We start from the raw sequence: 14332 nt of genomic DNA on the forward strand, positions 1-14332 counted from the left end.
AACCAGCAGATGTAATGACATGAATAATCAGGTTTTAAATCTTGCTACAAAAAATAGAATAAATAAAAAAAGTTGTTGTCCCACCAGTGTTACAATGAACACTATGCCCTTGTTGCCAAACATGACTCCAGCAGCTAACTAACCCGTGTTAACTAGTTAACATAAGCCGTGTAATCACTCACAGGAACAAATTCCTCTCCAAGAGCGAGATACCGCTGTTGTCAGCGAGGAAATGGATCTTGACACGGGAGGTGTTGAGTTTGTCCACTAGGAATATCTCACTCTTAAAGACGGACCAGACCAGAACCCAGTCCCCGATAACCTGCAAGAAGAGGGCGACAGGTTAAACAAAAGAGAGGTTCCGCTGAGGACGTGATCGTCTCTTCTTCGTTATAATGGCCTCGATTGCTCGGCCGTGTTGATTTGCCCTGTACAACATCAGGAAGATCAGACCCTACCTGTCAGAGCATGTAACACACCTGCTGGTACAGGCGCTCGTGATATCACGCATTGATTACTGCAACTCTCTACTGGCACTGCTCATATCCCTCCACTGCTCGTATCTCTCCACTGCTCGTATCCCTCCACCGCTCGTATCCCTCCTCTGCTCGTTATCCCTCCACTGCTCGTATCGCTCCACTGTTCGTATCCCTCCTCTGCTCGTTATCCCTCCACTGCTCGTATCTCTCCACTGTTCGTATCCCTCCACTGCTCGTATCCCTCCACTGCTCGTATCTCTCCACTGTTCGTATCCCTCCACTGCTCGTATCCCTCCACTGCTCGTTATCCCTCCACTGCTCGTATCTCTCCACTGTTCGTATCCCTCCACTGCTCGTATCCCTCCACTGCTCGTATCTCTCCACTGTTCGTATCCCTCCACTGCTCGTATCCCTCCACTGCTCGTTATCCCTCCACTGCTCGTATCTCTCCACTGCTCGTATCTCTCCACTGCTTGTATCCCTCCACTGTTCGTATCCCTCCACTGTTCATATCCCTCCACTGGCTCCCAGCTGTCACTCACATCAAATTCAAACCCTGTCACTCGCTTACAAAACAGCAACAAAAACGTCTCCTGCCTACCTGAACACCCTCATCCAGGTCTACACTCACGCCATCACAACAGGGCCCTAAGTCTCGAACTAGACTCTTCTCCTCTGTCGCCCCCCGGTGGTGGAACGAGCTACCAAACTCCACTCGGTCCGCAGAGTCCCTTTGACCTTTAAGAAGAAGCTAAAGACCCAGCTCTTTATGACCTCTGACCTTAATGATACTGAGGCTACTGATGATGATGCCATCGAGGATGTAGTTTATGCTGACTAGGATTTTCATATTAATGATGATGACTATACTGATCTTGTTGATGTTGCTGATGATGATGATGATTATTTAAAAAGAAAGAAGATAAACACGGCCTGCACTCTGCCTGTCAGCACCTGTGTCCGATCACACCTGAAGCTGTGTGTTGGCTCTTTCTGAATTCGTTCCCTCCTGCCTTGATCGTTGCTTGTCTTGTAAAAACTCTCAGATGTTCGTCGCTTTGGACAAAAGCATCTGCTTAATGAAATTGTAACAACCAAGCTGAAACACACTCACCTTGTGCAGGTCTTTAGCTGGAACTGCTCTGTTCAGACCGTCACAGTCTTCGGGGCCGGGGGCTGCATTGGTGCCGACGGCCGCCAGCAGCAGCAGCAGCAGCGTTGCTCTCTTCACACTCATCCTGCTCTGAGACGAAAATCAAAAACACCTGGCTCTTTGCTCGACAGCAGGCGAGAGGAGGGAAGCAGGTGGGTTTTACAGCAGCTCCATGCCCACGCCTGACCCTGAATCAGTCCACAGGGTGTATAGTCTGTGTGTTATTGACCTCTCATTGATTTCTGCCTTAATTCTACGTCTGTTTGTTCCCAGAACTGTTTATGTGTCAAAGTTGAGTTAAGGCAAGGTCACGGCTTTAGATCACATTGAAGCAGGTGATTCCATGTGAGCCACAACAATTTAACAGAGTTCATGATGCTCATTTTAAACGTTTCCAAAGGCTTCCTGACTCTTTTAGAAGTTCATGACAAGTGAAATTATCACCAGTGAGCCGCTCTGAAAGGTGAGCACCTCCATACTCAACGGCCCCTCACACACATGAACAGCACCCCTGATTTCCCGACATTGTCCTGGTGGGCAAACGGCCGATACAGACATGTTCCTGCCAACCTTCTAGTAAATTGTCTGCATGAAGTCGAGGTGAGCCAATGTGTGAACGCAGCAGGTAACAGGAACATTCACCATTAGCGAGTGGGCGGGGCGATGGTGTTTATGTCATATGACCAGTGTCAAACCAGAAGAGCGAAACAAAACAGGATGATTAAAGATACGATCTGGAATATTTCAGTTTCATGCTCTTGAGCGCCACCCACTGGTGATAAACAATAATTATAGGAGCACACTTAGTTTAAGCAGACGTCCACGATTGGCTCCGGTTGTAACTCTGGATTTTCCTGGCCGACGGCTTTGTAAACTAAGAATGCCATGAAGACCACTTGTGGCCAGACTTCTCCAGACAGTAGATGGGTGTACCTGGGTCCCACTGGTTTCTGCCAGTTCTGAGCTGATGGCTCTGCTGGACATCTTCCCATTTGGAAGGGAAATAAGCTCGATGTGTTTTTCACCTGCTGCACTAAGTTTCCTCGGCCGACCACTGCGTCTACCATCCTCAACATTGCCTGTTTCTTTGTGCTTCTTCCAAAGAGCTTGAACAGCACATCTTGAAACCCCAGTGTGCTTTGAAATCTTTGTCTGGCAGAGACCTTGCTGATGCAGTATAACTACCTTGTGTCTTGCTGCTGTGCTCAGTCTTGCCATGGTGTCTGACCTGTGACATGAAACTGTCTTCCACAGCCTCACCTTGGTAGCAGAGTTTGGCTGTTCCTCAGCCAGTTTTAAGCCTCCTACACAGCTGTTTCTGTTTCACTCAATGACTGTGTTTCAACCTACATGTGACACTGATGATCATTAGCACCTGTCTGGTATCATTGGTTGATCATACACCTGACTATAATCCTACAACATCCCTGACTGTGTGCAGGTGTACCTGTAAGAACTGCTGCTGGTTTGAAAGCAAAGCGTAGTAACACCAGATACTGATTTGATTTAGGTTTTCTTTTGTTCGCTCACTGATCATTTTGTAAATTGATCAAAATAAACATTATTTATATTTTTGAAAGCATTCTTAGTTTACAGCATTTTTTCACACCCTCATCTGACGGTGATGTAGACGATAAGGATGCACACACGTTAGTGTGACACCTGACTTGTTTCTGTGCTCCTTGCCAGGTGTGGAAAAGGGTTCATCCTCTGACCGTCTTCCTTCTTCATGTTTGCTTTAACAGGTTTAAAAAGGAGCTCTAACCTAGTGTCGGCAAGTTAATGCATCTAAGGAAATGTTGTAATATTTAATATTTGGTTGTGATAGTCGTCCATTTTGTCCAAATGAACCCCCCACAACTGATTGTTGTGGAGCACAGATCGGGATCATTCCAGTTAAGAAATGTTATTATCGGACTTTAACGATCTTTAATGATTCACATTCCCCCTTAAGATCAGACGTAGGGTCAGACATTTTTCAGAATAGCAGCACACATCAGTGTTTGAGTATTGGCTTTTATTGTATTAGTGACACATGTGCTTTGTGTGGACACTCTGAGGTTCCACTCAGGCCTCTTCAGCGGGCACCACGGGGACCGCCTCAGGGACCGCCTCGGGGACCGCCTCAGGGACCGCCTCGGGGACCGCCTCAGGGACCGCCTCAGGGACCGCCTCAGGTGCCGCCTCAGGGGAAGATTTCTTATGACAAAAATCTGTGAGGACACAAGAAGAGAATAATGACCACATGTTCTTTCTGTATTTGATATTTCTTGGAGCTAAGAGAAGATAAGACGGATAAGAAAATTCTTCAGCCTGATTCCTTCAAAGTTACAAGACAAAATAAAAGTAGCACAAAAATAACGTCTCCAATGAGCCCCTGAAGTGGCTGGTATTTTCTATCTTGTTATATTGTGCGAATGTAGCCATGTTAAAGATTCCACTTGTCATCATTTACCATTTGTCTTTATTTTGCTATTGATTTGCTGATTTAAAATATTTAAATAACAATGTATTCTTATTAGCCTTACACTGGGACTGATATTTTGTAACGTGAGCGCCCTCTGCTGGAGCCCCTGCAGACATGAGGGATGTGCCCCATGTTGTGTTGATATGTAATAAACTCTGCCAAGATGCATTAAAATAAGTCGTTAAAGTTCTGTTTGCCCATGAGCTGTTTAATGATGACACTGATTCTCTGTAGAGCAGTGATTCACACCTCCTCCTCCTCCTCCTGACGAATCACCACCCAAATACCCACCCAAAATATTACAGTATTTAAAGTTACAAGAAGAAGCAGTGAAAACTTGTATTGCACTACATGATGAATGTACAGATAGCGCATGATATTAAATGTAAGTTTACATGACAGTAATAAAAATGAATTCTGCACAAGAGTCAAAGTGAGGCATGAAATGAGCTTCATGTCCTCGGGAGGAGAAACACAACACACTGACCTGCAGCTCCTTTGAAGATGAACTCTCTGTCATGAGAGAGTCCCAGACACACGGCCAGCTTCTTATAGTCGTCATGGGACTCTTTCATCTTCTCAATGTCCAGATGATGCCCCTCCCTCTCTGAGACACACACACACACACACACACAGACACACACACACACACACACACACACACACACACACACACACACGACACTGTTAAACTGAATCTCATCAAAATTACAGACATTTTCTTAGATGTACATGTTTGTTTATGCTTCAAAATATTGAATCTCTTGTTTAATGTAAAGGTCATAATCCGTGTGTGTGTGTGTGTGTGTGTGTGTGTGTGTGTGTGTGTGTTTGGTGACCTTACTGTAGAAGAGCAGGAACTGTCCATAGAGGCCTCTGTAGAATATCACCATGCTGTTTGGGCAGGACCCCTCAAAGAACTCCAGTTCTGCTGACTCGTTGAAGGGAACATCTACCCCGTCCTTCTCCTCCACTGACACAAACAACACAACAGTGGTTCAATAAGGTCAGCAGCAGCAGCAGCAGCAGCACAATGAAACCAAGTACAATAATAAACAACATGGATGGTAATGTTAATAATAACAATGATAATGATAATATTTGAACTGAGACTAATGGTAGTGGTGATGTGCAGTTATACCTGTACTATCTAACTGTTTTAAATGCTACGCTACACCTCCACCCAAACTATGTCTAACATACCTACACCTGGGCTATACGACACATGGGCTATACTACACCTGGGCTATACTACACCCGGGCTATACTACACCTGGGCTATACTACACCTAGGCTATACTACACCAGGGCTATACGACACCTGGGCTATACGACACCTGGGCTATACTACACCTAGGCTATACTACACCAGGGCTATACTACACCAGGGCTATACTACACCTGGGCTATACTACACCCGGGCTATACTACACCTGGGCTATACTACACCCGGGCTATACTACACCTGGGATATACTACACCTGGGCTATACTACACGTAGGCTATACTACACATGGGCTATACTACACCCAGGCTATACTACACCTAGGCTATACTACACCTAGGCTATACTACACCTGGGCTATACTACACCTAGGCTATACTACACCAGGGCTATACTACACCTAGGCTATACTACACCTAGGCTATACCACACCAGGGCTATACTACACCTGGGCTATACTACACCTAGGCTATACTACACCTGGGCTATACTACACCAGGGCTATACTACACCTAGGCTATACTACACCTAGGCTATACTACACCAGGGCTATACTACACCTGGGCTATACTACACCTAGGCTATACTACACCAGGGCTATACTACACCTGGGCTATACTACACCCGGGCTATACTACACCAGGGCTATACTACACCCAGGCTATACTACACCCGGGCTATACTACACCTAGGCTATACTACACCAGGGCTATACTACACCTGGGCTATACTACACCTAGGCTATACTACACCAGGGCTATACTACACCAGGGCTATACTACACCAGGGCTATACTACACGTAGGCTATACTACACATGGGCTATACTACACCCGGGCTATACTATACCCAGGCTGTACTACACCCAGGCTATACTACACCTAGGCTATACCACACCTGGGCTATACTACACCTGGGCTATACTACACCTGGGCTAGACTACACCACACCTAGGCTATACTACACCTGGGATTAACTATACCTGGGCTATACTACACATGGGCTATACTACACCCAGGCTATACTACACCTAGGCTATACCACACCTGGGCTATACTACACCTGGGCTATACTACACCTGGGCTATACTACACCTGGGCTAGACTACACCACACCTAGGCTATACTACACCTGGGCTATACTACACCTGGGCTATACTACACCTAGGCTATACTACACCTAGGCTATACCACACCTGGGCTATACTATACCTAGGCTATACCACACCTAGGCTATACTACACCTGGGCTTAACTACACCTAGGCTATACTACACATGGGCTATACTACACCTGGGCTATACTACACCTAGGCTATACTACACGTAGGCTATACTACACATGGGCTATACTACACCCGGGCTATACTACACCTGGGCTATACTACACCCGGGCTATACTACACCTGGGCTCTGTTATATGATAACGATACAGTGCTTTATTGAATACATTTATGTAATACTATTTTATCTAAATCCTACACAGCACCTTTATTTTTACTCATAAAGCACTTTATTGGTACTGTACCTGCGCTAAGCTCCAACACTGCATGTTTTAGTTTTGATATACCCTAAGTACGTTTATGGTCCCTCATCTTATTAAGATGTACTTTAAAGTTTGAACTGATGTATAGTTTGTACATATGAGAGTGACACAACACAAGTAACAACAAGAGGATGGGGAGAAGTCTTCACTGGGCACCTGTACCTGTACCTGTGTGTGTTATACAGATACCTGGTGCACACTATAGTATTTCAGACTGACCTAAACTATATTCTTACAACACAGGGAATCACTGTGTTATACTATATAAACATAAATCATACTACTGTATATGTTATGTTCATGAAACCTAAAGCTAGTACCAGAACCAGAATCCGAGTAGGTTCACGCACGTGAACAGTTACAGCAGAACTACAATAAAAATAAGGAAAAGACTTCAAGATTAAACAAGGCAATAATAATAAAAATATATTAAAACAGGTGCAACAGGTGTGATTAAAAACAGATGAGCAGGATGTTGGTGAGACATGCTTTACCTCATGTTTTGTAGTATACCTGTGCTTGACTACAGTCCTGCATGTTCAGGTTCATGTAAGGTGTTGGAGTATTTATGCAACTCACTGGCATGTTCCACGCGCAGCTTGTGGCTGTCAGAGGGTATTGTCATGTTAACTCTGTACGTCGTACACGAACCATTGCTGAAAATAACACACACACAAACCTGTCAGACACATCTACACACCTTTACCTGACTTCTCGTCATATCTTAAAGGCAGGGTTATAATTCAGTTCCAAACTAAGAACTTTGATTTACTTTAATAAAGTTCAACAATACAAATTAATGTTTTATTAGTTATACACCTGAGCAGTTCAAATTCAAATACCAATGATGCTAATTCAGTGTTATGGACATATAGCAACACCTGTGTGTCAGAGAGGTGTGCTGTTAGTGACATTAAAGGAGTTTAGGAGTGAACTGATGTTACAGGATATATTGGACTGTATCTTCTTCTTCTTCCATTAACATGTTCACATTAACATGATGTGTTTAGAAAGGAGAATGATCCAACTCGTTGCTAACATTAAAGTTTTTAAGGTGCGGTTTGAGTGATATTACATTGTCCAACACACCAACACTCACGGCTAACACTGAACTATAACGTATTTTTAGTTCACACACAGTTTAAAGGCTTTCTTTGATCCTCACGAGTATGATCACTTTCAGATACAGGAAACATTAAAGATTTACTGTTCTTATTTACTAGTTTGGTTGATTCTCAAACACATCTCTATGTGACTCCAGCAGCTAACTCAAACCTGTGTTAACAACTGGTTAAAAATGAACCGTGTGAGCACTCACAGGAACAGATTCCTCTCGATGTACGAGATGCTGCGGTTGTCATTGAAGAAACGGAGCTCGACGTGGGAGCTGGTGAGGCTGTCCACTTGGAACAACTGACTGTCAGAGACGGACCAGACCAGAACCCAGTCACCCATAACCTGCAAGAGGGCGACAGGTTAAACAAAAGAGAGGTTCCACTGAGGACGTGATCGTCTCTTCTTCGTTATAATATCAGGCACCAAGCTGAAACACACTCACCTTGTGCAGGTCTTTAGCTGGAACTGCTCTGTTCAGACCGTCACAGTCTTCGGGGCCGGGGGCTGCGTTGGTGCCGACGGCTGCCAGCAGCAGCAGCAGCAGCGTTGCTCTCTTCACACTCATCCTGCTCTGAGACGAAAATCAAAAACACCTGGCTCTTTGCTCGACAGCAGGCGAGAGGAGGGAAGCAGGTGGGTTTTACGGCAGCTCCATGCCCACGCCTGACCCTGAATCAGTCCACACAGTGTGTATAATCTGTGTGTTATTGAACTCTGTGACTTTACTCTGTGTCAGAGTTCAAAGGTCACGGCTTTAGATCACATTGAAGCAGGTGATTCCATGTGAGCCACAACAATTTAACAGAGTTCATGATGCTCATTTTAAACGTTTCCAAAGGCTTCCTGACTCTTTTAGAAGTTCATGACAAGTGAAATTATCACCAGTGAGTCGCTCTGAAAGGTGAGCACCTCCATACTCAACGGCCCCTCACACACATGAACTGCACCCCTGCATGTGCGGACGCAAACTGTCGATCCAGACTTTTCCTGCAGCCTCCTGTAAAATGCACACAGGACACCGAGGTTCGCCGATGTATGAACGCTGCAGGTAACAGGAACATTCACTGCCAACGAGAAGGCAGGGTGATGACGTTTATATCACGTGACCGGCGTAAAACCAGAAGAGCGACACATAGCAGGAAGATTAAAAACATCCGAGGTTGAAGAAGAAGGATCGTTTACAAGACGACAGCAGAGACGTCTGCAGACAGGAAGACATTCAAGAGCTTTTGAAAAAACCTTATATTTACCTTTAAGAACTCAGAAAAAAATGGATGTCAGATATCAATAAGAGACTACTGGAGAGCAGTTTCTTAAATAATTCAAATGTTGCTAGATTATCATAACATGACGTCACGGCCCCTCCGTGAACCTTAACCTGGTGGAGGGGTTTGTGTGTCCCTGTGAAGCTGGGCGCTGAGTTGTCCGGGGCACGAGCCCCTGGTAGGGTCTCCCAAGGCAAATTGGTCCCAGGGGAGGGGACCAGACTAAGAGCGGTTCAAAAACCCCTATGAAGAGGCAAACGCATATTACTGTTTTTGTTAAAGGACAAACACATGAGTATAAGCACAGGTAACAGTCAGACAGTGTGCATACTTGGTGCATGTATGCTTTATATACTGAACTGGTCCATCAGATCGCTGACACGGTTAGCTTGCTGTCTCTGGACATATGCTGACCACAGTTAACTCCACTGGTCCTTAGACATTTCATTTTTCCACATGCAACTTTTCCCATCATTTGTTCTCTCCACAGTTTGCCTGTCAGCGTTTAAGGATCCAACATCTTAGAATGAAGTGCAATCAACTCGGTGCACATTTGTTTTAGTGTGGCTGAACAGTTTAGTCCTGAAGGAGACGTAACCTTGGGGTTCCAGGCGGTTGACATTGAAACTGGTCCCCTATAAGTTCCAGAACGTTCTTCCATAATGGGAAAACCATGCAACATTTCCATAATGTAAGCATGTGTGTACCGCGTTCTGCTTTATACTTCCAACACAGACTGTCTTTGATTCACTGTGTAAGTCATCTCTATTTACAGATTCTACATCGAATAGTCTGCACAGATGAACCTCAAGGCAAGTTTTCTGGTGTCTGTTTGAACTACGCTCCGAGTAATATTGATCACATCAGGTATCAGCAGGCTGTGGCGTATGCAGGAGAGCAAAAGCAGGCGGAACGTGATCTGCCGTGATGACATCACAGCTCCCATCAGCGTCATCTGACGGTGATGTAGACGATAAGGATGCACACACGTTAGTGTGACACCTGACTTGTTTCTGTGCTCCTTGCCAGGTGTGGAAAAGGGTTCATCCTCTGACTGTCTTCCTTCTTCATGTTTGCTTTAACAGGTTTAAAAAGGAGCTTTAAGCCAGTGTCGGCAAGTTAATGCATCTAAGGAAATGTTGTAATATTTTATTTTAATGATCGGACTTTAACGATCTTTATTGATTCACATTCCCCCTTTAGATCAGACGTAGGGTCAGCCATTTTTCAGACGGACTCTAAAGTTGTTTAATAGTGTTTACATGTTGTAAAGTGTTTAAAGTCATTCAGTCGAAAGAAAAGATCATCAGTGTGTGATGTCAAGTGACCTGAATAGCAGCACACATCAGTGTTTGAGTATTGGCTTTTATTGTATTAGTGACACATGTGCTTTGTGTGGACACTCTGAGGTTCCACTCAGGCCTCCTCAGCGGGCACCACGGGGACCGCCTCAGGGGCCGCCTCAGGGGCCGCCTCAGGGGCCGCCTCAGGGGCCGCCTCAGGGACCGCCTCAGGGGCCGCCTCAGGGGAAGATTTCTTATGACAAAAATCTGTTCAAACGAAAGAAGACATTGATTGTATAATTGATTTCATATAAACGTGCACAGACTCCACACAGAACAAACCCACACGCACACACTGACCTGCAGCTCCATCGTAGGTGAAGACTGTCTCATGAGGGAATCCCAGACACACGGCCAGCTTCTTGTGGTCGTCGTGGGCCTCTTTCATCTTCTCAACATCCTGATGATGTCCCTCCCTCTCTGACACGCACACACGCACACACGCACACGCACACACACACACACACACACACACACACACACACACACACACACACACACACACACACACACAGAGCCACTTTATCAATGAGATTAAAATAACTGAAAATCTGTCAGAATGAAAGAAAGTCCTCACACACATTTATTTGTTTTTAAAGTTGAACTATTCCTTTAAGTTTCTCATCTAATGCAAAGACAGTTTTAGGAAAGTGTGTGTGTGTGTGTGTGTGTCTGTGTGTGTGTGTGTGTGTGTGTGTGTGTGTGTGTCTGTGTGTGTGTGTGTGCGCTTACTGTAGATGAGCACGTATCCGCCGTCTTTGCCTTTGTAGAACATCACCAGACAGTCAGGGCAGGTCTCAAAGAAATATGCTTCACCTGATTCGTTGTACGAACTAACGACTTCGTCCTTCTCCAGCACTAACACACACACACACACACACACACACATATAAACAACAACAGTTGTGATAGCAGTAACAGGGGGGCCTGAAGGCAGCATGTCTGTTATCCTCTGATCTGTGATGTAGTCCGTCTGTTCCATCCTACATTACACACTATCCATTAATAAACCTTATTAACACCTGAACAATATTAATGTTACACTATATTACTGCATGCTTTAAGTGCAGTATACCTTTGCTATACTATATAAATGTACTATACCACAGTGTATACCACACACCTGTATGCACCTATGCCTATACACAATTAACTGTAGTAACAATATTAACATTATATTTATTTCACTTCAAACAATACTGTATTGTAATAAACCACACTGTCCTATAATGAGCTTAACATTAGTATTTAGTGTAGTATAATAAAGTGTAGTTACTATAGTGAATACTCTGCTGTCACACTTTAAGCGTAGTGTTTTCTACACTATAAACAGTGATTATGGTGCAACACTATGATATATCATATAATATACTATACTTGCTGTTTGATATGCTTATATATACAGTATGTGCGTTCATGGGACTCACTGGCAGAGGCGGCGAACAGTCTGTGGTGTTCAGGGTCAGAGGGAATCGTCATCTTGATGTCGTACTTGTTGCACGACTTGTCACTGAAAACAAACAAAACCAGTGACACATTAGAACAAGTGGACACAACTTCCTGTTCACTCTGCGCCCGTCAGACACTCCTCACTGTCACGCTGTGGAACACATTTCTTCCAAACATCTGTTAAGGTCATTTTGGATCACATCTTCAAAGAGGGGTCGATGCTGTTGCAGTTGGTGAGCACACATCTGAATGGATAAGGACATGTGGAGTCCCTCAGGGCTCAGTTCTTAGGCCTCTATAGTTCACCATGGTAAACTGTCTTGCTTGTCTAGGGTACCATAACTTCACTTCTGCATTTTCCACATCATAAAGCACTTTCTAACTGTAGAGTTGTTAGCTGAGCATAGCAACATTGTGAGAAATGGCTGTGCTACATTATATAGCCTACTCAATGAACATAAGCTATGTATTTAAATGTGTCCTGTCCATGTGTGGATATGACTGAGCAAACATGGGCAGGACCTTCACTGACCTAACTTTACTTTTTGTTCTTAATAAACTTCAGCTACATATTTTAGCAACCTACGTACATTCACTTAGATACATATGAGTTAGCTACGTATATTCACATAGCTACAAAAGTTTGCTGAGGTTATTGTGTTTAGTTAGCTACTAGTATTTAGTCTTCCACACAAACACAAAGTCTGAAATGTCCAGTGATTAAAAACACACCTTTATTACCTTATAAATATGTCCTGAAGTGACGTAAGCAAGGTGAGGGGAAGCAAGTATCTAAAAGTAGATCCACCTCACTGCTAACATTAAACAGCAGCTCGTTGTGTTTGGTGATGTTGCTTGACACTACTTAAATAACTGGTGCTAAACTGTTTTAGCTGGAACAGAAACAAATTAAAATCCCACATCAGCAACCGACCAATGTAACCTACTGAACACCACAGTTTCAATAATTGGTAATGTAATGACTCACGTGAACATGTTCCTCTCAAGGAAGGAGAGCGTTTCGTTGTCATCAAGGAGTCGGAGCTCGACGTGGGAGCTGGACACATTAACCAGCAGGTCCCAGCCTCCCTGATGGTTAGAGACGGACCAGACCAGAACCCAGTCCCCGTGAACCTGCAGCAGGACAGGGACAGGTCAGGGTCAAACACAACTGGCCATCTCTGAGGAAATGTTTGTCTTCTGTGTACTCTCTAGAACTTTGGAGGTTCTGGCACCCTGAGAAGAGTTTCTATTCTTTGCTTGAATTCAGACCTGGTTGGTGGTTTCAGGCTGATTCCACTTGTCTTAGACTTTACAGAGGAGCTGCAGAAGACTTCCACATCAGCACAGCAAGGAGAGAAACTCCACGACTGGAGCTCAAGAAAGACAAGGTCATACTTACTGGTCTTGTTGGTCCGGCAATGGGATCCAAATCTTAACAACTATTGGAGGGATTTAAATCTGGTTTAAACGTTCTTCCTCCTCAGAGGATGAATCCTAATGACTTTGGTGATTCTTTGACCTTTTCTTTTAAATCTGTACTTTTACCTTAAATATCCACTTTTTTTTTTTATGACCAAAAACACAAGGAAGTCATGACATTCCCCTCAGCCTCAGCTGTAGGTTGGGTTTACAGCTAATTAACAGCTAACTAAACTACGATAGAGCTGAATATAACACCTGCTTCACATTAAGTGTTGGCTCACTGTGAGCATCACCATGAAAAAAACACCCCTTAGGACTGATTCCAAAGCGGTTAGCCTTAGTGCTAAACCTTTAGCATCACCAGAACGGCATAAATCAGCTTCTGTTGTTGACTCTTTGTAACAGACAAGCTCCGTCCCCACAGCACGATGGATGTCTGGTCTCAGGCACCAAGCTGAAACACACTCACCTTGTGCAGGTCTTTAGCTGGAACTGTTATGTTCAGACCGTCACAGTCTTCGGGGCCGGGGGCTGCGTTGGTGCCGACGGCCGCCAGCAGCAGCAGCAGCAGCGTTGCTCTCTTCACACTCATCCTGCTCTGAGACGAAAATCAAAAACACGTGGCTCTTTGCTCGACAGCAGGCGAGAGGAGGGAAGCAGGTCAGCTTATATGGGCTCTGTGCCCACGCTGGCCCTGAATCGGTCCAAAGAGTGTGTGTGCTCTGTGTGTAGCTGAACTCTCATGACCCCTTGCCTCCATCCTACACGTTACAGCTTTACTTTTATTACGACACACCACATTATTCCAACATATAATTTTATCCTGTTATATCAGCAAATCTTCTCCGAATACATTGGGTTTGGGCTA

The 14332-nt window shown here is 44.6% G+C and overlaps 1 protein-coding gene and 1 pseudogene across 1 annotated transcript; both read right to left on the reverse strand.

The window, feature by feature from the left end:
• Positions 1 to 1716, reverse strand: part of LOC138608565 (uncharacterized) — a 7415-nt pseudogene extending 5699 nt beyond the window's left edge.
• Positions 1717 to 3699: 1983 nt separating this feature from the next.
• LOC138608567 (saxitoxin and tetrodotoxin-binding protein 1-like) lies at positions 3700 to 14056 on the reverse strand. Its single transcript, XM_069681172.1, has 12 exons — positions 13934 to 14056; positions 13028 to 13173; positions 12018 to 12100; positions 11323 to 11448; positions 10891 to 11010; positions 10670 to 10797; positions 8425 to 8553; positions 8185 to 8324; positions 7446 to 7522; positions 4944 to 5072; positions 4587 to 4706; positions 3700 to 3845 (listed from the first exon to the last, which is right to left on the reverse strand). Exons 1-12 carry the CDS (start codon positions 14054 to 14056, stop codon positions 3700 to 3702), a joined length of 1467 nt encoding a protein of 488 aa, XP_069537273.1.
• Positions 14057 to 14332: the final 276 nt, after the last annotated feature.

Source organism: Semicossyphus pulcher, unplaced genomic scaffold (assembly GCF_022749685.1).
Source record: "Semicossyphus pulcher isolate SPU_LCO1_2020_fin unplaced genomic scaffold, fSemPul1.0.p SCAF_5, whole genome shotgun sequence".
NCBI lineage: Eukaryota > Metazoa > Chordata > Actinopteri > Labriformes > Labridae > Semicossyphus > Semicossyphus pulcher.

Excerpts from the sequence above, each read along its gene's own strand:
- LOC138608567 (XM_069681172.1), bottom strand. The coding sequence starts at position 14,056 with ATGAGTGTGAAGAGAGCAACGCTGCTGCTGCTGCTGCTGGCGGCCGTC. Across the intron at positions 13,174-13,933 it reads CAGCTAAAGACCTGCACAAG|GTTCACGGGGACTGGGTTCT; the intron begins GTGAGTGTGTTT and ends GTCCTGCTGCAG. Across the intron at positions 10,798-10,890 it reads CACCTACGATGGAGCTGCAG|ATTTTTGTCATAAGAAATCT; the intron begins GTCAGTGTGTGC and ends TCGTTTGAACAG.